Source organism: Schistocerca americana, chromosome 1, assembly GCF_021461395.2.
Source record: "Schistocerca americana isolate TAMUIC-IGC-003095 chromosome 1, iqSchAmer2.1, whole genome shotgun sequence".
Lineage (NCBI taxonomy): Eukaryota > Metazoa > Arthropoda > Insecta > Orthoptera > Acrididae > Schistocerca > Schistocerca americana.
In genome coordinates, this window is record NC_060119.1 from 739,567,684 (window position 1) to 739,592,467 (window position 24,784).

General features: G+C 40.8%; 1 protein-coding gene across 1 annotated transcript; it reads right to left on the bottom strand.

Annotated features, from left to right (window-relative positions):
- Window positions 1–8,205: 8,205 nt before the first annotated feature.
- Window positions 8,206–22,038, bottom strand: LOC124610861 (lipopolysaccharide-induced tumor necrosis factor-alpha factor homolog). The gene is made up of 4 exons (XM_047140195.1): window positions 22,004–22,038; window positions 20,039–20,185; window positions 16,802–16,946; window positions 8,206–9,446 (listed from the first exon to the last, which is right to left on the bottom strand). The coding sequence occupies exons 2-4, from the start codon at window positions 20,166–20,168 to the stop codon at window positions 9,344–9,346; spliced, it is 378 nt and encodes a 125-aa protein (XP_046996151.1). The 5' UTR covers window positions 20,169–20,185; window positions 22,004–22,038; the 3' UTR covers window positions 8,206–9,343.
- Window positions 22,039–24,784: the final 2,746 nt, after the last annotated feature.

The window sequence follows — 24,784 nt, forward strand, 5'->3', positions numbered from 1 at the left end:
ATTGAAATCCGATTACAGGAAAAAAAATTATCTGCCATGCAAAGGGGGCTCTCGTGACCTAATTAATTAACCAGCCAATCAATTGTTATCAATTATGTGCCACCGGGAGGGCAAATGCGAATGTGAGAGTACCGCAGATATGATTCGAGAATTGGAGCGTTAATCTGGAGTTTTTTTCGCTGTGGTGAGATCATTCAATGGAACCTACACAGGACGAGATGATCCCCATAATAATATCAGCTATATTATCGAATATGTAAAGTGACACGTAGTATAAACCTGATATTCACAGGTAAAGCATGCTCATAGCACTCCATAATGTGCCAAAAATAAGTTTAATAGAGTCGGGTGATGCAGGATGTAGCAGGTAAGAACTGATTTCTCTATCTGATGAAATAATACTTAGAGCAGGGCCGGCGCAAGCCCAAGTGCTGCCCCTTGCGAGCTGCTAAATTGCCGCCCCACTTTTTTCATTTTTTTATTTTTTTTATTTTTACAAAACGTTTGTGGAATTTTATTTAAACAAATCTTTAGGAAATGTCAGCAATCAATCGCAATTTTTCTTACGAAACGCAATCTTCTTACGAAACTAATCTTGACTCCTTCGGCCAACTACCGAAACGAATTCTGTAGTTTTCGTTGTAGAGAACACAACAATACCTATTGCCTGGAAAGGCGAAATGGTGACGCGGCAGTGTCAGGAACTAGGTCACGTGACGAGGTACAATGAGGCTAGGTTAAACTAGCGCCCAAGAAAAGAAGCAAGAAGCTTAAAATAAGTATGTGACCGATGTTATGGATAAACGTATTATCAGGCAGCAGTTTCTATGGCATTACGAACAGTATAAAGAAATACGAACTTTGCGAAAACTGCATAGTTTTTGTCAAACAGAAATGAGCTTCAAAGCTAGCAAGGAAACCCTTAGAAGCAATGTTCTGTCTATGGATTTTCGTTTTAGAAGGGGTGAAAATTAACGTTTTGTTTTGTGCGGACGAGAGGACATTGTTGCTAAAAGACCATACTTTCTCAGGTTTTCATCAGAATCAAAGCGACCAGTACTTTACTAAGATGAAACATGGATTCACACGCATCATAGAGTAAATAAATGTTGGCAAAGTTACAGTGTGCGAGTAGTATTGTCAAACAAAAGTGCCGGTCAGAGTTTAATTGTTGTTCACGCAGGCGGAGACAGGTGTTTCATGGCTCAAAAACCAAAACGTCCGACTATCACTCAGAAAAGGATAGCAAAAATTTTCAAAAGTAAGTCGAAACCCAGCTTATGCCAGGTTTATTAGCAATGTCTTGATCCCTTGTAATTACTCGCAACGTATTTACCCATTCAGAATACTTCTAGCCATTGTAGGTGTTGGACATGTTTGACTGTAGTAATGTTCAACCATTTTTTCCCATAATGTGGGAAGAATAAAACACTCGGAAACTGCCATTGAAGGCCTTAGCAAAATTGCTTCAGGCTTAACATGTAACCGCAGTATCGAACACTGCATTCGAATTTCCAAATTAGATTTCGTCTTCTGCAGAATTAGTTGTGAGTAAACGCATGGCGCGTAAAAACAGGCTGGCAGCGCTCCGCTCATAAGAATACTGGCGTGTACGCCAGACTGCTTCCCCCTCTCTGCTCCTCCGGCGTGCCACAGTGGCGAGGAAGAAATTAGTCCTCCTCCCTCCCCGTGTTCAACAGAGTGGCCGGCAGGTAGCCGAGGCGCCATACCACAGTTCCCGAAGCCGCTCCCTCCGAGGTTTGGTTTCGAATCCCCTCTTGGGCACGAATGTTGAGTTTGTCCTAAAAAAAAGAGGGGGGGGGGGGGGGTGCGGCAGATTTGCCGCCCCTCGGAAACTGCCGCCCCGTGCGGCCGCACGTTTCGCACCTACCTTGCGCCGGCCCTGACTTAGAGGAAATATAGCCTATGCCATAGTGTTGAATAGCATTTTCACACCAAGTAACTTTTCTTTCGCGATGTGAAAACGCATGTATGGTCAGATTTCTTCTATCTTCGAAAATAATTCGTATGAAAGGGAGGAATCTACATTGCGCGTGAGATGTTCGAGATGTATTGACAAAACAACATACCCGTTCGGGATTTTTTAAACTGAGGAGTCTCTGTCTGGAACTGACCTACTGTATACAGCCCAGGTGCTGGTGCTTGACTCATAGTGTACCGCAGACGGTGGCCGGAGTGTTCGGGCTACCAGAAGTTGTGGATTGGCTTGGCCTCCGGCAAGCGGCAGTTCTCTGGCTGGTCGTCTGTTCAGATAGCCAATACACTCTTTAGATGGCACAGGACTAGACTGGAGGTGACTAGAGGTTGTTTCCTCTTTCATCTTGAAACAGTGTGTTCAGGTAATTTAATGAGCACTACATTCGTAAAAAATACCGTACGATGTATTTCCCATGTTTCTGTTGGCTAGGATGTGGCTTGAGATTCCTAAATAGGTGTAAGTGTTTCTCATGCTCCAGTGATGCTGCTACAGGAGTCGTGCATATAGAGGCAGTACGGTAGAGGCGCAGTGGCTCGCTGTGTATATAACATAAGTGCAGTGTGTGTTCAGTGTCGTCGTTCCGTGTAGCTCTCATTACCGTTTTTAATTGTCCTCTTCGTGCCGTCAGTGTTCATGTGCTACGTCTTTGTCGAGTGTCATTCTAATTATATGTGGATTTTATGTAAACGTGGCTCGTGAAACTAAGCTTTTTTTATGTATTTTAATTCCCATTGTCTCCCCTTCTGAGGTGTAAACTTCATCTTTTATCCCTGCATTCTACGTATATAGCGTCCTCCTGTGTTGTTTTACGTAGTCTCTTGGACGAACAGCGGCGAATTGTCCTGCTGCCAGCCCACTGCTGCTCACATGGGACAGAGGTATGAAAAAGGAAAAGAGGCGCAGTGGGACAGTGGGTTGCTGTTCTAATATTATTGTTACACATCCTTATGTTCCTCCCAGCAGCAACCATTCATTTGTAGATTGGCAGGAGACCAGTATTCTGTACTTTAGCCGGCCGCGGTGGTCTCGCGGTTCTAGGCGCGCAGTCCGGAACCGTGCGACTGCTACGGTCGCAGGTTCGAATCCTGCCTCGGGCATGGATGTTTGTTAGGTTAGTTAGGTTTAAGTAGTTCTAAGTTCTAGGGGACTAATGACCGCAGCAGTTGAGTCCCATAGTGCTCAGAGCCATTTTCTGTACTTTAGTGATTGCTTACTGCCCTATCATTATTAGCCATAGAGGGCTATTGGCCAGATGGGCTGGAGCAACTCTCCAGTGCTAGACTAATAGCGAAAATATCCACTCGATATATAGCAGTTATCAACAAAACAAGATGGAGTTAGTGTCTACTGCTCGATTAAAGATAGCTCAAATTGTTTAAGTAAACAATATATCGCACTATGTACAAAATAAAGACTTGCATCAGTCCAACATCTCAGCACAGACTGACCAAATGGAGGATGGGGGAGAGGGGAGGGGAGTGGAGGTGATTGTGTTGTGAACTAGGTCAGTTGGTCTCCAAACCTCAAGATGAACGCATAAAATTTGATATTCCTGCCAAATGAATTTGAATTTCCCGCCATTTTGAATTTTTTCCTCAAAATTTCAATTTCCGACCGTATGCATGGGTGTGGTTGTGGGCGGGTTGGAGGGGAAGGGTGAATGGATGGAGAGGGTAGAGGGAGGGGAGAGGAGAGAGGGAGAGGAAAGGTGGGGGAGGGGAGGGTAGAGGAGAGGTTAGTAGGGGTTGGTAGGGGAGAGGAGAGGAGACGTGGAGAGGGATGACTATGGGCAAAAAAATCGTTCAAATGGCTCTGAACACTATGGGACTTAACAGCTGAGGTCATCAGTCCCTTGGAACTTAGAACTACTTAAACGTAACTAACCTAAGGACATCACACACATCCATGCCTGGGGCAGGATTCGAACCTGCGACCATAGCGGTCGTGCGGTTCCAGACTGAAGCGCATAGAACCTCTCGGCCACTCCGGCCAGCTGACTAGGGGCAGGGACCTGTGCCAGTTGGAGAAACCCCATGACGTCATCTCGATGTGGGGGTAAATAATTGGTCAGCTATATAATTTGCATAATTAGTTTGATGTAAAAATTGCCTCAGAAACCCCTTTGTCTCATTATTCAGAATGTCATCAAAAATTGCCTTTTATTTGAAGTAACAGTTCACAATCTTGTCAGTCTGGGATCCATAGATAACAGGACTGACAGAGAAAACGGAGAAGAAACAAAGAAGAGCAGCACGCTTCGTTGCAGATTCACTTAGTAAGCCTGAAAAGGAGATGCTTGGCCTACTGCATTGGCAGACGCTGCAAGAGAGGCGTTCTGTATCATGGTATCGTCTACTGTTAATGTTTCGAAAGCGTAAGTTCTCAGAAGAGTCGACCAACATACTACTACTCCCCTATGTATATGTCATAAAAAGGTCTTGAAGATAAAATCAGAGAGATTCGAGCCGACAAAGAGGCGTACCAGTAATCACTATTCCCACGAACTAAATGCGACTGGAACAGAAAAATGGGGACGTGAGAATGATACAAAAAGCAGCTATTGCAACACATCGTAAGGTAGCTCGTGGAGTAGAGGATGTGGATGCAGAGGTTGCTCGCTACTTGCAACAATCAAATCTTCTGGAATTACGATGGCAACTCGCATCTGCGATCAGATTTGAATCACTGATGCCTCTATACAGCCACTAAGGTACTATTCCATGTTCTACACCCATGAGCCATCACTAGACAGATGCTCGCACCAATTACGTCTTTTATGTCTTCATCCCGTATACTTTTGGATATACGTGTGGTTTTTCCTGTCAGAGAATGTCGTCTTCCTGTCCAGTAATAACTATCTCGTATTATAACACTTTTGCCACTTATTTTTGTGCCTTTTTACCTCGTTCAGTTATGTGAACTTCATTATTAATCTATTTGTGTGTCTTTATCAAAATACAAACACTTGTGGCCAATTTTTACTTACATAGAGTTGTGCTACCCCCTTTCGTCCATACTCTATCATCACATCTGATCTCCTCCATAGTTACAGAGCAGACAAACTTGTAGTAAGAAATGAATTAGATGCTTTAGGCATCGTCAGGGCAAGGAGTGTGGCAGCGGGTGCATGTTGTTTCCGAGCCACACGTTCGAAAACGCAGTTTCAGCTGTTAACAAGATCAGAAGGAGATAAACCTAGTTATAGCAAAATTATCGTGTTTTTGTATTTATTCTACGTATGGAGAAAGTATTTTAGGACGACGGTGATAGTCACAGATAATACTACCGGTATTATACGGGGTGAAAAGTATTTAAACCGACAAACTCTGGGAGGTTGTAGGGGACATCAAAACAAATATTTTTCCCTAGTGTCATTTTTTCCTACGAGGAGTATTTAAACCGGTAGAGGAAGATTTCTCTGGCGGTAAATTAATTAAACCAACAAACACTTTTCCATTTTTTTTATGATCAAGAGACAACAACTAGGTAGCAGATACGGCCCAATTAAACAGTCTCCAACAACACCGACCCACACATTAACGAATAACCGCACTGGACGAGTGCTAATAACTGTGGCATGTGGGTTATCCTCACTCAAAACATGCGAATTGTGCATGTTGAAGACTCCATCACGCCCGAACGTTGCTTCATCGGTAAACAATACAGAGAATGGAAGTGTAGGATGCATTTCACACTGTTCCAGATACCACTGCGAAATCTGTGCTCTGGGTGGATAATCAACTGGTTCCAAGTTGTGGACACGCTGTAAGTGAAATGGACGTAACAATTGCTCTCGAAGGACTGTTCTTACATTCGTCTGATTCCTCCCCATGTTACGTGCAATTGCACGAGTGCTGATTGAAGGATCGCGTTCTACATGCTTTAAGACAGCTTCCTCAAATTGCAACGTTGTTACCGTGCGACGGCACCCCTGTCCAGGTTATCTGCTAAATGACCCGGTCTCACGCAGACGTTGGTACACAGCATCAAAAGTCGTATGATGCGGGATACGGCGATTAGGATATTGTTGTTGATAAACCCGCTGTGCAGCTCGTCCGTTGTGGTGCGTTATGTAGTACGCACTCACTCCAGGTGTATCGTTCCATTAGTAAACAGAGACAATGCACCACTACACTGGTGGAGAGCAGTTGCCTACGACTGAAGAGCGAATACGGCATCAAACTACTGAAGATCGTAACACGGCATCTATCAACTGAAGAGCGTAATACGGCCTCCAACGGTTTAAATAATCCTCGTAGGAAAAAATGACATTAAGGAAAAATATTTGTTTTTGATGTCCCCTACAACCTCCCAGAGTTTGTCGGTTTAAATACTTTTCAGCCTGTATACCACTCATGACAAACAACTATGTGACACGAATTGTAATTACAGAAAAGTCATGCTCGCATAGTTCTTTATTACACTTTACACGTTTCAGAAAACCATCGTCTGGCATCAGCTGTGGGACAATGTACAGAATGTATAAAAAAAAAAGTAGCACATAGTCTACCAGTATAATGCATGATAATGACAAACACTATACGTGCAATTGTTTCACACTTGTATGTAGATCTAGTTTTAGGCTCAACAAACTGAGCACGTGGTTTGTTCGTAGTAACACAATGGTCATGTTATAAAACTGCATATTGTAGTACAGCAGTCAGTTCAATGAATCCAAATGTCAAAGTGTCTGTAGCGTATTAAACTGTGAAAGAAATAAACTACATCGACAGAAAATGTAAGCATTAACCGAAGACATTTAGAATAAATATACTTAGATTACTTTCTCTGCAAAACGCCATAAGAACTTACACGAAAAAGATTTTTATTCTTTCGTCAAATAAAAGTTAAGTCACAATATATTGTGCATCGAAATACAGCAATGACAGAGATAACTTAGTTTTACAAAGAAAATAATCTAAGTTATTTAATCGTCGATGTCTTTCATTAATGCTTACACCATCTGCTGGTGTAGTTCACTTCTTTGAAACATTAATACGCTATGCAAGTTTGACACTTGGATTTGTTGAACTGACAACTGCGACCGATGACCGTCGCAGTCTGGTCCCTGTAATCCCACTGACAACTGCGCTACCATATGCAGTTTTGTAACATGACCTTTGAATTACTATACACAGTCCATATGTTCAATTTGTTGAGCTATATGAAGAACTGAAATAATTGTGCATTCAGTCTTTGTCACGATCATGCATTGTATTGGCAGACTATGCGTTACTTATTTGTTTATAACGTCTGTACATTCTCCCATGACTTACCCTCCACCTCCTTTCTCAACACATCTTCCAGCACCAACCCCTCCCAGATGATGATCTTCACCCTGACATCTACTCCTCCTACCAACTTTAACGTTACCTTCCCCCCCTCCCACTCCTCATAACTCCCTCTCCCCTCCCCTTCCCTTCCCCTGAGCGGTTTTTCTCCCTTCTCCACTCCTATCCCTTTCCATTGCACCCCTTCTGTGTCTCTGTCCTCCCTTCCACCTTGCTTTCCCTCTCCATCTCCCACCCTGCCCATCTCCTACCCCTTGGTGCGCCTCCTGACCCCCCTTTTCATCTCATCCCGCCCCCTCCCCCACTGCACCTTGCTCTCCCCTCTTTTTCCCTCCTCTCAGGCCTCTGCTTCATCATGTGTGCTCTGTCTCTTACAGTGGTTTTAAAGTGTCTTTGTTCTGGAGTGTTTTAATACTGAGGCCAACTTTTGACCTGTGCGTGTGAATTCAGTGTATTTTATGTGTTCTGCGATTCGCCAACTGTGTCTTTTAACTATATGTCGACTTTTTTAACTGTCCCACAATGAGTGTCTCTGTGTCAGTGCATATTTTAACCCCCATTATCTCCACTTATTCTGTTTTTATGTCCCCCTTTTTATCGCCTTCATATGTGTAGTTTTCTCCTTTTATTAATTGTCATGTCCATTGGTTGAGGAGTGGCAGATTGTGCCACTGCCAGGCCTCCCCTGCCCATAAGGGGCAGGGAATTAAATCACAATAAAGAAAAAAAAAAAAAGAAAATTCCACAGCTTACGTTTGACGACAATTTTTTCGAGACATGTCACATGAAATAAAGCAATGTGTGATTATGACTACAACCTAATTGCAATTTGTGTGAAATCTGAACCGTCACCTTCCTCTACTTTGGAGGAATTCCATGCCTCAAATAGTGGAAATAACTGTACGTTCACACAGAAATGTTCAAATATTTTATTGTAAAATGCGATCTATAAATTGAAACTTAGTATAGATAATACATGTGCATTGCTTGGTATTGTTAATTACATACAAAGATTGTTGAGATACTGCAGCCTGCTTTGATTCATAACTCATTATCAAAGAGCTGCTGAATGACATTTGACAATGACTCGCTGGCTGTCTGCTGGCAATGAGGCTGTTGGGTGAGAGCATCCAACTAACTTATATACATCTTTGTGTAGAACTGAAAACTGTGTAACATTTATGAAAATAGCATAGAGTTTCATAGGCAGTTTTAAGTACCTACGGGTTATACTTAGTTTTTAGTGTGGAGCACTGAAAAATTGTTGTGAAAGGACATCTCCGACGGAAATATACTTTTTTCATTAACGACAGTCACCAATATCCAACGGTATTGTATGGCAAGGCCTTTAACAGCAGCAATAAATGTATCTGAAGTTTATCATTTCTCTGTAATACCTGAACATTTGTTTACAAAAGTTATGAAACATATCACAGTTTTAAAAACAAGCTGATGTTTTTCAGTCACATGACTCTTTATTTTCTGCCAGAATCGTTAAAACAGTACAGTTGATGAATATTGCAAGAAATCACTGAAAAATCTCTCCGCTAATGAAGCCTGGAGGAACTGGTCACTTTCACATTTCATATAATGAAATCAATGAAGTGGCCGATAAGTTTATGAAAAATGGTGATCTTGGCACTTATGAAGTTTGGTAGAAGTGCTCACTGTCACATTTCACACAGTGAAACCAGTGCAGTGGCTGATATACCGATACTATCTCTCACTAAACAGTAGAAAATCACGTAAATATCCGTAGATTTCACAATACCGATGAGATTTTTCTTAAATTTACCGATAATTTGCGTTACGTCGAAGAACATGTGTTGGTATGGATGGAAAAAGAACGTCTGTAACTGCACTCACGTTATGTTTTCAGCACTTCGCACCATCGGTAGTTTCAAATAGCAGCTGTGATTTGATATCAGTTCACAACATCACTCAGGCGAAGTGTATTTTCTTACAGGTGACATGTATGGAGTCTGTACTGGAACTGGTGATTATCACCTCGGCTTGCAGAGCAAAGTGCTGAACACGGAGAGTCACGAGACAACTATCGATCGTAAGCTCCAATGAAAGCTTTACAGTTGGGGCAATAGTGGTGTTTCGCCTGGCAGCTGTCTACACAGTACGGGATGCAGCAGCACAAGCAGCACCTGAAACAGAGGGAAAAAAATCTTTGTTCAAGTCAAGACATATGTGCGGTGACGTATCACAAACCGTACCCAACTACTGACAAAAAAAAAAAATCTCTCATATTTGTTTACGATGCGTGTTCTGGTGAAGTATTCAGTCATCAAGATATACAGCTATTACTAGGAAAGATCAGTGATGATGATGGAATGAGATACAAATAAATAAAATTAAAAAGTTAAGGCAAGTAAAATGCGTATTCAGAATAATATGAAAACTTCTAGGGAGACTTAAGCCACCTCTTATCCTTCTTGGTAGAACTGATACTGCAGTCATAGGCATCCACTAAGGGAGGGGGGAGTGGGGGTCGTGGAAGAGGAACCACTTGACATCCCCCGAGTGCAGAATTTATCCATGCTGCAGAATTCTTGTGCTATTACAGTAGCTGTAACAAGTGATTTTACTGAAGTTCGTGGGTAGCCTTGTTTTGAATTACAGTTCTCATTGCCATTGGAAACACTGTAGCTTTTAGCAGTCTCTACATATCTTTGCACTAAACCATACCGTTTCCTACGACTCGTTGGTGTTTTGGCGTCGTTCTACAATGAAGACAGGATACATCTGGCTTCAGTTCTACAAGGATCGTTCGATCCGCGGAACACTGCAGATCTCTCTCTGCATTCCATGCTGTCTGCTGGCTATTCACTGGACCCTCCTGACGTACACATCATAAACATAGCTGCATTATATCTAGCGCTGGTTCATCCCCAATGCCCAGAGGAACACTCCCTGCTCCCTCCCTTTATCTCTCTTTCCTGTGCCAGCCTCCCTCTACAGCTCCCTCCAGTATTATGGAAGTTATTGCCCTGTGTCGTAAGACATGTTTTAGCATCCCCTCCCTGTCTCGACTTTATGTTTGTGTACTTCTCATATCTTTTACCTCGCCAATTCTACATATATCCTCCTTATTTCTTATGGGTCTACCTAATTTGCAAAATCTTTCTATTGCACCTCATTTCAAGCCCTTCGATTCTCTCCTTTTGAGGTTTGCCATCAATCCATGATTCACTACCATACAATTCTATGCTCCAGTCGTACATTCTCAGAAATTTCGTCCTCAAGCAAAGGACATGTGTTTTGGCCAGAAATGCCTCTTTTTATGTGCTCTCAACTTGATGATTCTAATACCAACCCTCTGTCTGTACGTGATCTTGACTTCTGCCAGCTTGCGGAAACTATATTCAGCCTTAGGGACCAGAGTGATTGCAGAAGACGTTGGGCAACAAGGTCATGATATACAGTAAAATCAAATACGTCATCTCGAAATGTAACACACAATTTTCTGCGCCAAAGTAGAAAAGAGAAAACAAAAATAGCGTGAACTTTTCTTAAAATTCAAACAACTGTCATCCACAGTTGCTCGATTTCGATAGCACGGCTACATCTTTTAGCACGTAACTCACTGTCATGGCCGCATAACAGCTCGTCGAACTGGGGACAAGAGGACTACAAGTCGTGAAGAGCTGATTATACCGACTAATCATACTGTAATTTCATTAGGTTTACTTCGTCATTCTATACTAATGCTAGTTCTTGGTTAGACTTCACAGGAGCAACTCAAAACATGTAGTTTTTAATACACATTTTGCAACCATAATTAATTACAATCTCGTTATAAAAACAAAGACATGGAAGGAAACGAAATGTTAGGCAGGATGTGGAAGAAATGATTTTACAGCCTCTGAGAAATATGGTACATTCCTGAAACTAAAGGAAAAATCCAAAAAAATATATAAAAGTTTATTGACTATGTGTCCCTGGCTTCCGCGACTCTTATGATTAAGTGTTTCTGCGTACGGAATAACAGCTGAATGAATCGGTTGTCTTAGATGGCCTCACAGATAACACTCCAAAGTTCTGAGGTCGGGACGGTTTCAAAACCATATTACAGATCCACCGCTACTTATCCATATGTCATCAGAAATGTATTAGAACACTTTCACGCATGAACCACACGCTCCACCTATCATCCAGTACCTTGTCTGGATGAGTGTTATAAATAAATTCCTTCTAGAGAGAGCCTATATGACGTGGTGGGAGAATATATGGAACTACGAAAAGTCACCTGTGATTCTAGACCAAATATTAATCTAAAACTTCTACTGAATTCTAGCCTAGTTGAACCATGATAATTTTCATTTGTCTGCAGGAAGTGGCTGTGTTTTATTGCTTCCAAATGCAAACAACAGTGGAGATAAAAATAACACATTGTAAGTTTGCAAAAGTTTTCTAACGATCGGTAAAGATCAAGTGGAAGATCCCACACCTGTGGAACAGAATACGGATACGTAATCTCCAACTGAATTATCCTCCTTATGTTGAATCTAGATCTTCTACGGCGCTCTATTGAACTCATTCTTCCTGGCCTGGGCGCTTTATTGTACTCATTCTTCCTGGCCTGGTGTACGAGCAAATCTTAGATTATCTTGATCCTGGATTTGTGATGCTACGGATAGTGTCTCAGCAGCGCAACGACAAACAGAAGCAGAGCTTGGGCAATTCGGCATTCACCTCACAGGAAACACGTTTCGAAAAAGCGTCCACTACCAATCTCATCTGCCTAGTCACGAAATTAATATTCTCCCTTCGTTAAGCGTGATGGTTATAAGACAACTCATTACAAGTACAAATGCGAAACGTTCACGGGTTACTAATCTCAAATGTACACTAACGTCAATTACAAAAATCTTGACAGGAGCACATAACCATCGAAGTCCCAATTAAAGGCTAATTTGCGTTGAAATTATCGTTCCATTATCTGACAAGAAACTCCTTACAGTTGATTACAATGATTGGTACTATAAAAATACGTATATTGTGTGTACTATGAACATAGTGTCTACCTTTTCGACATCAAAGTATCCCACTTACAAAAATACTGAATAAATAGTATTAGTCTTTTTGGATATAAGAAGTTTTTAATCTCTTGTAAAATTATATTCTTAGAGAAAAAATTGCATTTTTAAAAATTTGCGTTTTTCATTCCCTGTCCTCCTTTTCCCTTGGGCTGTTGTTGTTGAGCTCTTCAGCTCAACGTCTGGTTTGATGCAGCTCTCCATATCTTCATAACTGCTGCAATCTACATGTATTCGAGACCGAGTAAGCAGTCTTGTTTCCCCTTTATAGCTCCCTCCCCCCCCCCCCCTTAATACACACACACATAATTACTTCCAATGCCAATTTGCCCTTTACTTAATGTCTTTAGGATGAGTCCTATAACCGATTTCTTCTTTTAAAGCAAGTCGTTCCACAAATTTCTTTTCACCATAATCTGGTTCATTACTTTTCATTAATTATGCAGTCTACCCATCTAATCCACAGCATTCTTCTGTAACACCATATTTAAAAAAAAAACTTTTATCTCTTTTGTCAACGTTACTTACCGAATTAAGCCTTCCCTTTTTTCCACAGTACTGGCTTGCCAACTGAGCTCATCATATTTCGCAAGTTTCATTAAAGATTCTTCAATTTTAGATCTTGCCCATAATCACGCGTACTTCTGCAGTTTGGCGTTTCTTCACTAGCCATTCCGGTTTTCCCTGTTTTCCATATTTAGACTTGAATTTTCAAATGGTTGAGATGGCTCTAAGCACTGTAGGACTTAACATCTGAGGTCATGAGTTCCCTAGACTTAGAACTACGTAAACCTAACTAGCCTAAGGACATCACATACATCCATGCCCGAGGCAGGATTCGAACCTACGACCGTAGCAGCCGCGTGGTTCCCGACTGAAGCGTCCAGAACCGCTCGACCGCCGCGGCCGCAGACTTGTACTTTCCCGTTTGCATATCTTATTTCTTGCACTTACATATTTTGTCCTTTCATCAACAAAATTAAATATGTCGTGCGTTTTCACGGTTTTCTACTGGGCCTTGCCTTTTGCATTTTGGTCGTCTGTCACCTGAATTGTTTCATCTATCGAAGCTATCCGTTCGTCGCTATTGTATTTCTTTCCACTGCTTCAGTAAGTTGTTATCAGTATTCCCGTTGACTCTTTCAACATCCACTGATTCTTTCAATGTATCGTTAATTTTCTACTTTTATCAAATTTCTTCAGTTCTAATCTTGCAGTTCATAATCATAACCTTGATAAATTTCTGTAAAGCCAAGACTAATCACTATCCGTTCAATAAAGGTTACATTTCCACACACTCCTCACACTCATCAAAGCTCAGGATTCTACCTTCAACACATTAGAATGTATCTTCACTTATCATTATCACAAAAAAGAATAGTTACAGGATTTGCTCAGTTAGTGACCATTAGAGCAGCTATTTCTCTGCAATTATTACTACAGTCATTTGTTAGTTCCCTAGTTTTGAGAGTTAATTTTTGGTTCTTCGTGTGAAGTACAGGGACTCTAAGGCAGTGTCGCTCCTTTGAATTTATATCCTCCTGGAGAGAGTGGAGTCCAATGTCACAGCATCTCATTATTTTCGGGTAACGTCAAGGAAGACGCCAAATTAGCCACCAGAGAAACTACAGCGCAGTTTAACTTCAGTGGCGTCAGTATAGCTTCTATGGCCTCATTTCATCTCTTAACGAGAAACGGAGAATGATTTCAGACGTTTTACGATGACCGGAAGAGAAAGTAGCATTAAATATTGATCTGCTAAGAGAGACGTGAGTTGTCAGACAGTAAAAAGACACTAATGCAGAAACCAAGCTGCTGTTAATCTGGTACAACTATTCTTGTTGAATAGAACACAACAAAACCCAATATTGACGCACTCAGTAGGTGAGAGACACATAATAATCTAGACAGAAAACCTGAGAACGGATGTTGGACTGGGGTTACTTAGGTCCAGCATTGCACTAAGATTTCGCAGCATGTGAATTACATTGTAACTCATATTTCTTACATGTTAATGACATGTAACTCTCACTGTGACTGGAACTCGATTGTAGCAAAAGGAAGAGAAGGAAACGTAGTAGATGAATATGGAATGGGATTAAGGAATGAAAGAGGAAGCCGCCTCGTAGAATTTTTCACAGAGCATAACTTAATCATACCTAACATTAGGTTCAAGAAACATAACAGAAGGTTGTATACGTGGAAGAAGCCTGGAGATACTGGAAGGTCTCAGATAGATTATATAATGGTAAGGCAGAGATTCGGGATCCAGGTTTTAAATTGTAGGACATTTCCAGGGGCAGATGTGGACTCTGACCACAATCTATTGGTTATGAACTGTAGATTAAAACTGAAGAAACTGCAAAAAGGTGGGAATTTGAGGTGATGGGACCTGGATAAACAGACTAAACCAGAGGTCGTAGAGAGCTTCAGGGAGAGCATTAGGAAACGATTGACAAGAATGGGGGAAAGAAGTATAGTAGAAGAAGAATAGGTAGCTATGAGAGATGAAATACTGAAAGTAGCAGAGGATCAAGTAGGTAAAAAGACGAGGGCTAATAGATATCCTTGGGTAACAGAAGAGATATTGAATTTAATTGATGAAAGGAGGAAATATAAAAATGTAGTAAATGAAGCAGGCAAAAAGGAATACAAACGTCTCAGAAATGAGATCGACAGGAAGTGCAGAGGACAAATGTATGGATGTAGAGGGGCATATCACTGGGGGTAAGATAGATACTGCGTACAGAAAAATTAAAGAGACCTTTGGAGAAAAGTGAACCACTTGCATGAATATCAAGTGCTCAGATGGAAACCCAGTTCTAAGCAAAGAAGGGAAAGCAGAAAGGTGGAAGGAGTATATAGAGGGCATATACAAGGGCTATGTTCTTGAGGACAATATTATAGAAATGCAAGAGAATGTAGATGAAGATAAAATAGGAGATATGATACTGTGTAAAGAGTTTGACAGAGCACTGAAAGACCTAAGTCGAAACAAGGTCCCAGGAGTAGACAACATTCCATTAGAACTACTGCAGCCTTGGGAGAGCCAAGCCTAACAAAACTCTACCATCTAGTGAGCAAGATGTATGAGACAGGCGAAATACCCTCAGACTTCAAGAAGAATATAATAATTCCAATCCCAAAGAAAACAGGTATTGACAGATGTGAAAATTACCGAACTATCAGATTAATAAGCCACGGCTGCAAAATATTAACACGAATTCCTTACAGACGAATGGAAAAACTGGTAGAAGCCGACTTCGGGGAAGATCAGTTAGGATTCCGTAGAAATGTTGAAACACGTGAGGCAATATTGACCCTACGACTTACCTTAGAAAGTAAATTAAAGGAAGGCAAACCTACGTTTCTAGCATTTGTAGACTTAGAGAAAGCGTCTGAAAACGTTGACTGGAATACTCTGTTTCAAATCTGAAGGTGTCAGAGGTAAAATACAGGGAGCGAAAGAGTATTTACAATTTGTATGGAAACCAGATGGCAGTTATAAGACTCGATGGGCATGGAAGGGAAGCAGTGGTTCCGAAGGGAGTGAGACAGGGTTGTAGCTTATCCCCGATGTTATTCAATCTGTATATCGAGCAAGCAGTAAAGGAAAATTCGGAGTAGGAGTTAAGATCCATGGAGAAGAAATAAAAACTTTGAGGTTCGCCGATGACACTGTAATTCTGTCAGAGACAGCAAAGGACTTGGAAGAACAGCTGAACGGAATGGACAGAGTCTTGAAAGGAGGATATAAGATGAACATCAACAAAAGCAAAACGAGAATAATGGAATGTAGTCGAATTAAGTCGGGTGATGCTGAGGGAATTATTAGGAAATGAGACACTTAAAGTAGTAAATGAGTTTTTCTATTTGGGGAGCAAAACAACTGATGACGGTCGAAGTAGAGAGGATATAAAATGTAGACTGGCAATGGCAAGGAAAGCGTTTCTGAAGAAGATAAATTTGTTAACATCGAATATAGGTTTAAGTGTCTGAAAATTTTTTCTGGATGTATTTGTGTGAAGTGTAGCCATGTATGGAAGTGAAACATGGACGATAAATAGTTTGATCAACAAGAGAATAGAAGCTTTCGAAATGTGGTGCTACAGAAGAATGCTGAAGATTAGGTGGGTAGAACACATAAGTAGTGAGGAGATACTGAACAGAATTGGGGAGAAGAGGAATATGTGGCACAACTTGACTAGGAGAAGGGATCGGTTGGTAGGGCATATTCTGGGGCATCAAGAGATCACCAATTTAGTTTTGGAGGGCAGTGTGGAGGTTAAAAATCGTAGAGGGAGACCAACAGGTGAATACACTAAACAGATGCAGAAGGATGTAAGTTGTAGTAGGTACTGGGAAACGAAGAAGCTTGCACGGGATAGGGTAGCATGGAGAGCTGCATCAAACCAGTCTCAGGACTGAAGACAATAACAACAACAACAACAACTCTTACTTACCCAAGGACGGCCAATAGGAGGGCCATTAAGTGCGTCTTGGTGGTCGCCTTGGTCTGCACAGCCGTCTGTATGGTTTGGTGACACGCTGGGCACACGACGTTGCACGGCTGAGGGCCGAGAGTCAGTGGTAGCGCCATCATACCGCCTAGACAGCGAATACAGAGAAATCACTCAGTGCTCACCAGCATCTGAAGTGAATGCGTCAGGGAGAGTAAATTACGTAGGAAGTAAATCATGTACTAACACAAAATACCTGTTTCGTTACAAGCGCAGAAAAAGTGTTCGTAACCCCAGCAGACGTTTTATTTTTCTGAGGTGTAACTTTACGATTTTATTTCCGTTCAGAATCGCCCACATACTTTCTGTAATATTCTCTTTGAGGAGTACGCAGTTTTAATGTATGTCTTATCATCATTGTTTCCTCAGTTGGCTTATTTTCGAATATATCTCGCCTACTGATATTTTTTATCGTTGAAGTTGCCATTCCTTTAGACTTTAGAGGATCCTCTTATGAATACCACAATATTTTTAGGAATAGCTTAGATCGCCAGATAGTGCACAGTATATTATACGATTAAAATGTATCCAAATTCTTAAAAAACCAGTCTTTGACGGACAATAAGACTGAAAACTGAATTTAAAAATTTTGTTATAAGTAAAGGAATGTGAGCCATCGACAGCATAGTAGTGTTAATGTTACACTTCCAAAGATAATACTTAAGTGTTTTTGTAAGTATTCCAAAAAAAACTGCCGCAACAACCTTCTATGAAGTAATTTAAAGTACACCAACTGGACTGCAGTTCGTGCTGTTGTTAACAACGTAGTGGAAATTATCCTAAAATATGCTGTTTCCGGAAATTGGAAATATTATAATCTCATTTCCATGAACAACAGTAAACTTAATGTAAGACTTTCCGTGGTTCAGACAACTTTCTTATTGTGAACTTGTTTTGTTAACAAACTGTGCTAAATAATCTGCACTGTGGAAATAGACCTTTCACGATGACAACGCCTGATACTCAAGGTTGTTGTGGTGCTCCGATCAAAAAGGTAGAAAATATGTAAGATAATGTCAGTACAAGCTTGTACTGAATTTATTATCAAGCTGAAATCCAAAGACTCCAACACTGTAAACTTCTTCTATCTCTTTTCGCCTAATATTAGGCATATAACAGCGGGAAACCACTTACAACTTCTGAAATGGATATAGTGTGTTTTTTTTTTTCAAAGTTTAGTGACGAAGAATTGGCTAGGAACAATTTGTTAATGTCCATGACAATTTCACTAAGCGATCTTTCTACTACCTGACTATTAATCGCTATGTCTGTATCATCTGTAAAAATTACAATATTGGTATTTGGTAAAGTTACTGATGGAATGTCATTTACATACACATGAAAAGTTGAGTACCCTGAAATGGGCGTTGTGGGAGACCAGATGTAATTAGTTCCCACTCTGATGGTGCCTGATAGCTTAATGCACGTCTCAGTCTGTCGACACCCTTTGCTTCCTATACGAGATACAGGATTTGAACCATATTGCAGCATTTCCTGTTACGCCATAACAATGTAATTTACTCAAAAGGATACTGTGATTTTCACAGTCAGATGGCTTTGTCAGATCACAAAATATACTAATAGTCTGTAATTTATTGTACGTTCTCACATGTGTAGATAGACTTCTCAATATCGGAACCCTTTTGAAATACGAACTGTGTTTTTGATAATAAATTACAATTTTTCGTCAGATTGTTGAGAAGTTAACAGTATCTTACTTTCTTCTAAAACTTCCTATAATGATGGAAAAAGTGAAATTGGGCGGAATTTTGACGATATTTGTTTGTCTCCTTTCTTCAACAAATGCTTAACTTCAACATATTTCAGCCATTCATGAAATGTTCCATTGAGTAAGCGTAATATTCATATTACTGAACCTAATTCTAATGACTGGTTTGAGATATTCAAAGGCAGTACCTACTGTACCTAGCAACGCAATCGTTTGACTAACAGTTGTGAAATGCTTGTCAAAAATTTTGCAACACTCATACATCTGTTAGCAATTTATCATCCACTCTTAATGCTATCTGCTCTTCTCCATCTCTGTTTCTACCGATCTCCTCCTTCACTAATCCCATATTGTCTTTATTTTGTTATCTGATACGATTATCGTTTTCTTGTAACTAACTTCGTTTGATATCCATATTAATACATTTAATATTTCAGAGTATAACTTTTAAAGAGCAATAGCATCAGCATCTGAGCTTCTGGTTGATAGAATCATTTTCAAAAATATTCAAATGTATGTGAAATCTTATGGGACTTAACGGCTAAGGTCATCAGTCTCTAAGCTTACACACTACTTAACCTAAATTATCCTAAGGACAAACACACACACCCATGCCCGAGGGAGGACTCGAACCTCCGCCGGAATCAGTTTCGTTTGTGTTTTATAAGATAGATATATTCCCTGAGTACTCCATGGTTTCTTTGTGGACTTTAGTCTAATCTGGATTAATTTTGGAAGCAAACAAAATTCAGAGAAGGTAAGGACATTGTTAATGAAAGTACTGTACTTACCCATTATTGCTCTGAGCACTGTATACATCACTCTTGTTCTTGTCCTTGAGGAGTTCTAAGATAATTAATTTTTGTCTTACTGACTACTCTCTTTAACTGAGATTTGGTGGCTGTTATGTCCTTTTCAGTATTAACATTTAACGAAAGGGACTGTGTGAGAGACCAGTGATTATTGCTTTTCTAAAATTATTTTGTTCATTTGAATTTTCTCTAAAGACATTATCAGTCACTGTGTTTGAGTAATTAGCTATCCTAGTTGGGGAGTTTATATTTGGAAATTTTACATAATTCTTGACAAATTACGCAGGACAGTTGCGCAAATGGCCATTTTCATTCTTTATTACCCGTATCTTGCGAGATTATGGTTTACGTTATGGTTCGCTCTCGATGTAGCTTTTAACTACATCCTGTCCTATTCTTGTTGGCCCACATTACTATTTATAAAAAGACACATGTTTAGTTTCTACTGATCAGAGCCAAAGGCCTTGGCAATTGTCATAAACTACAGGTCTTGTGGCAATCGAAAGAATTTCAGGTCAAAGATGTATATGGTAAAGAGTTTTGAACATAATGTGACAAAATTGTTGGGAATAGAAAATGTGAATCCTCAGCTTTTGGGCACCAAACGACAGCCTCAAACGTAGAAAAGCTCACACGTACCTGGTTGTGTAGTATATACTCCAGGGACGTTCGCAGTTGGTGCTCCACCGTATGGTGGTCCATGTTGTGTTGGATACCCTGCAGATTTGTGGTCAACTGGCGCTGCGACGTGTGGTGCTGGTTGTGGCATACTGTCCTTGGGTTCTCCTGTTCTGAAACACGTTTCGTGCTTGATTCAATGAGATGTTTCGTTATTGCTCACTTTGAAAATCATGACACACTCAAAAACGAATTGCAGAAATAAAGGTAGTATGGTACGAGCATAGAAACAATGCAGGAACAAGCCTGGGTTAAGAAGATGTGTGGAACAATATCGAAGGGTCTTAGAACGAAGTTACCCGCTTGTTGGTTTGGACTGGCGAAGGATGAAGATAAGCACCTCACAGGCGTAGCCGTGTAATATCGTCGCCCCATTATTAATGGCATCTACAGTAAGTTTGGGAGATGTCGTTACTGCCTGTAGATTCAATTCGAAGTGCTTAACACATACACAAGGGCTCATACTATTTCATACCCAGCTCATAATCACGTGCCACACCATACGTTAATATATAAAGGAACTTCTGTGTGGCATTACTATATGGCCGAAAATAGAGCTCCATAAAGACACGTTACGTATTGAAACATTTTTCGCAATCATGCGAAAAGACAGTTTATCTAAGTTATTCCACTGCATCCTGACGCCCATCCGAGTCCTCAGCCTGTTAGAATATATGTTTACGACATTACGTGTCTGACCTTGTATCTAATGTTCCCAGCACGAAAGTGTTCAGTTGTCATCAAGAGTGTGTTTTGAGGACACGCAACATCTCCCGTATATTGTAGTGTAATTTGTTTACCTGTGTATGGGCGTGTGCGTAACGATAAAGAGGTCTCAGGGCACAAGGAAACAGCAGAAGATGGCACTGCACAACTTCTTTGAAATATTACTGTCATATATTCATGGTGCCAAGCAAACTAAAGTCATATTTGATTTTCAAATCACAGTATGAATCATATGTGTAGTGCATTGCATTCACGTACTTCCGTATTGTTGTATTCTCCTGCGCATGTCGCTATTCACCAAAAAATCGTTTGGGATGATGTGGAGGTCTGTTTCGTTTGACCATACATGCGTCCCATACCAGTTATCCACCACTGTACTCTGTTGCTGACCAAAATAGTAGGGTAGTCTGCTAGTCCATCAGTACTTGGCTGTCATATTCAACACTGAAAAAATATTTGTCAGAAAAATAACACTGCGACTAACTACATCACCATAGCCTTGCGTCGTGCACTCGTACCGAAATTGACATTTACATCGTGTATTGGATTATTCTGTATCTTAAGTCTCATACATTTATCTACAAGTAAATAATCTGTTTAGCAGTACTCTGTTTCTCATCCTATAGCACTTCATTTCCCCAGAGGAAGTTTTAGTTTGTTTTGGTAATGCACTGCATTGTAGATTGTATAATGAGGCAAGTTGCCAGTTGGGCAGGCGCTGTTATGAAACACTAGTGTTATGAAGTATTCAGGATTTATTACAATCCTCAAACCACGTTTTTACCCTTTTGAGTAAACCATTTACCACCGTACAAAAGAGATTAACTTAAATTCTTACAAGTTTAGTTTTTAAATCAAAACTCATGTTTACCAGTGTACAAAAAACGAATATCACCTGAAAAAAATGTATCTATTTATTCTTGAATCCTTAATTTTTCAGTCTGAAGACTGAAATATAAGGACTTTTAAAGAAAATGAGGCGAAAGTCAAACTTTATACTTCGAGAATAATTTAATAGACACATAATATAACTTAATATTACGGTGCTATACAGTCCACTGTTCATCCATTGCGCGTAATCTACCTTGCTCGGAAGAATATCAAAGACTGACGAGATCGTTCTCTCATTTTGCTGTAGTAAAATAATACTAACAGATACCTCGTATGTCATTCCTCGCACCCAAGAAATAATTCACTTACTTTGGTTTGCCTGATCAGCAGTATTTCGCAGTGGATGTGGGATATTAACTGCTGTACACTATTTCTCGCCCTTCATATAAATGTGCAGCTATCGTCGCGATAGCTTATCATTATTGACGCTGAAGCTGTATATCTCAACGATTTGCGCAAGTTTTGCTGGAGTACCTGTCACTAACGCGGAAAAACGATACTGATGAAAGAACATACGATCCTGTTATCGTTACTTCTATAACAGCAACGTAGATGGCGAATTATTATTTCCAAGAAGTACCAGGATTTAACTAGTTTCCACAAGGTCAGTCACATTTTTCATTCATAATTTTCGGTAACCTTACAGTTCTCCTTGTGACTCTGGTGCAGCGTGGGGCAAATAAAAGTGGCCCGCATGAGTGGATACGGCTGGACGTGAATGCATGCATATAACCACACCCTGTGACGCGCCCACCACGTGTACGCTCGCCTTGGGAACCACGACGGTTGGCAGCGTAGCGCGATCCCTGTCAGTGTGAGCGCTGCAATAAAAGGGGACGATGGTACTCACAGTGGAGGAGCAGGTGTTCGTTGTCGAAAATTACCCTATAACAAAGTGATGGAAACGGTGAGGTTGGTTGTTAGTTGGGAAGTTTAATGGTGTCAGAGTAACAGCAGAGAGTGCCATGCAACGCTTCGTCCGAAAATGGCGTCAGGCAGGATCCGTCTGGAACAAGTCAAAAATCATTCGGAAACGTGCCCACGCCGCAGAAAATGTGGCTGCAGTTCACTAGAAAATACTTCAGAGTCCTACCAAATCAATCTGACGCCTGTCACAAGAGACCGGCATATCACATCGATCATGCGGACGAATACTCCACACCTGGACCTATACGTGCTTCCCTACCAAGTATCTGTTGTCCATGCATTAAAACCAGCAGATGCTCCTCAGAGCCTGCAGTTTTGTGAGTGGCTGTTCACTGAAATAACGCTGAATCGCTTGGACACGGATCTGTTCCTTTTGTCTGGTGAAACCTGGTTTCACTTGAGCGTCAGCTCAAAGAATCACAGGTTCTGGACAGCGGAGAATCCGCATAACTTCCACAAAACACCATTACATGATCAGAAAGTTGGGGTTTCGTGTGCAGTGTCTGCACGTCGCATCATTGGTCCTGTCATCTTTCGTCAGACGCTGACTTCGACGCTTTACATTGTCTACATTTTGAAACTATTTATGGCAGCATTAACGGAGGAGGAAAAGATCTACAGTTGCTTCCAACAGGGTGGAGCAACTGTCCATACGGCCGGCCGAAACTTGGAGAACGTTTACATAATAGTCATGCCTGACAGTTGTTAGCAGAGGTCAGTCTGGTCGTCGCCCTAGCTGGCCACCCAGGTCACCTGATCTGTCAGTTTGCGACTGTTTTGCGTGTGGAGTCGTCAAGTCTAAGGTGTATCACAACAACTCTCACAGTCTTCAAGAACTGCAGCAGAACATTTTGGATGAGACTGCAGCAAATCAAGTAGTCCAGCTTCGATCCACCTTCAACAACTTGCTGAACAGTGTCCTAAAGTCCTAACAGGTTAATGGTAGTCACTATCAACATCTTCAATAGTCAGTTTAGTACTGCATTTCCTTTCCTTGCTGTGTTTCTTTGTACTCTGGAACTCTGCTCTCCGGGACGCTTTTATTTGTCCGATGCATTGAAAAGCATTGGTCGACGTGGAAGACACATTAAGTGGCAGTGTGTTCTTTAGTTTTCTATACGGTTCAAACAAAATTTTAACAAGTCTTTTACCATTCTCGGTAAAATACTATGTGTGAGTAATGGTGCCAAAAATAAGCACAAGCAGTTTCTGTGTGCGTCAAAAATGCGTCATTTATGTTGCCACCATGAGGTCAAGACATCAGTTACACAAGTCAAGACATAAAATCTACGAGTCAGGTACTTGAAAATCGATATTTGTTGTTATAATCTTTCGACATTCCATCCAATATATGGTCGATTAGAGATTGGGGTGAGTTTTAGGAGCACGTTAAGGGCATAAACCGATTCCCTCTGACTATGCCACCTTTAACGCTTTAGGGAACATCCGACTGACGATAGACCTCTTATTCCGGAGAAGCGAAGCTCAAATCCACGGCCTCTCATCCTCGTTTAATTTTATTTCGTTTCAACATAAACGTTTATGGCGCACAGAGTGCGGTGCTTTTTGGAAAATCCACGGTTGGATCCAAATCCATTCCTCTTTTTTTACCGGTAGTCCCTATGTTGCGTAACACTATGTAGCATAAAACAGATTAATAACTGAAATTGATGGAAATGAAACATTTCACTCCCTTCAGACATAAACCTGATACTGTGGCTCTCATGTCGTGGATGAACTCTAATATATCGGAGACGCGATACCGGAATGTTTACAAAATACCAAATTACTGCCGGCCGGAGTGGCCGTGCGGTTCTAGGCGCTGCAGTCTCCAACCGCGAGACCGCTACGGTCGCAGGTTCGAATCCTGCCTCGGGCATGGATGTGTGTGATATCCTTAGGTTAGTTAGGTTTAAGTAGTTCTAAGTTCTAGGAGACTGATGACCTCGGAAGTTGAGTCCGATAGTGCTCAGAGCCATTTGAACCAAATTACTCGCTTCTGAGCATTTTGTGAATTTCTGCTTTTCATAATTTCTTTTTTAAAATTTTATTTTACATCTTCAATTATTTTTAAAATTGCTGTTTGAACTGTTTTATGGAAGAATGCAGGAAATGTTACGAACGTCAATAAGTCCGTTCTTAGAGGCAACCACAATATAAACA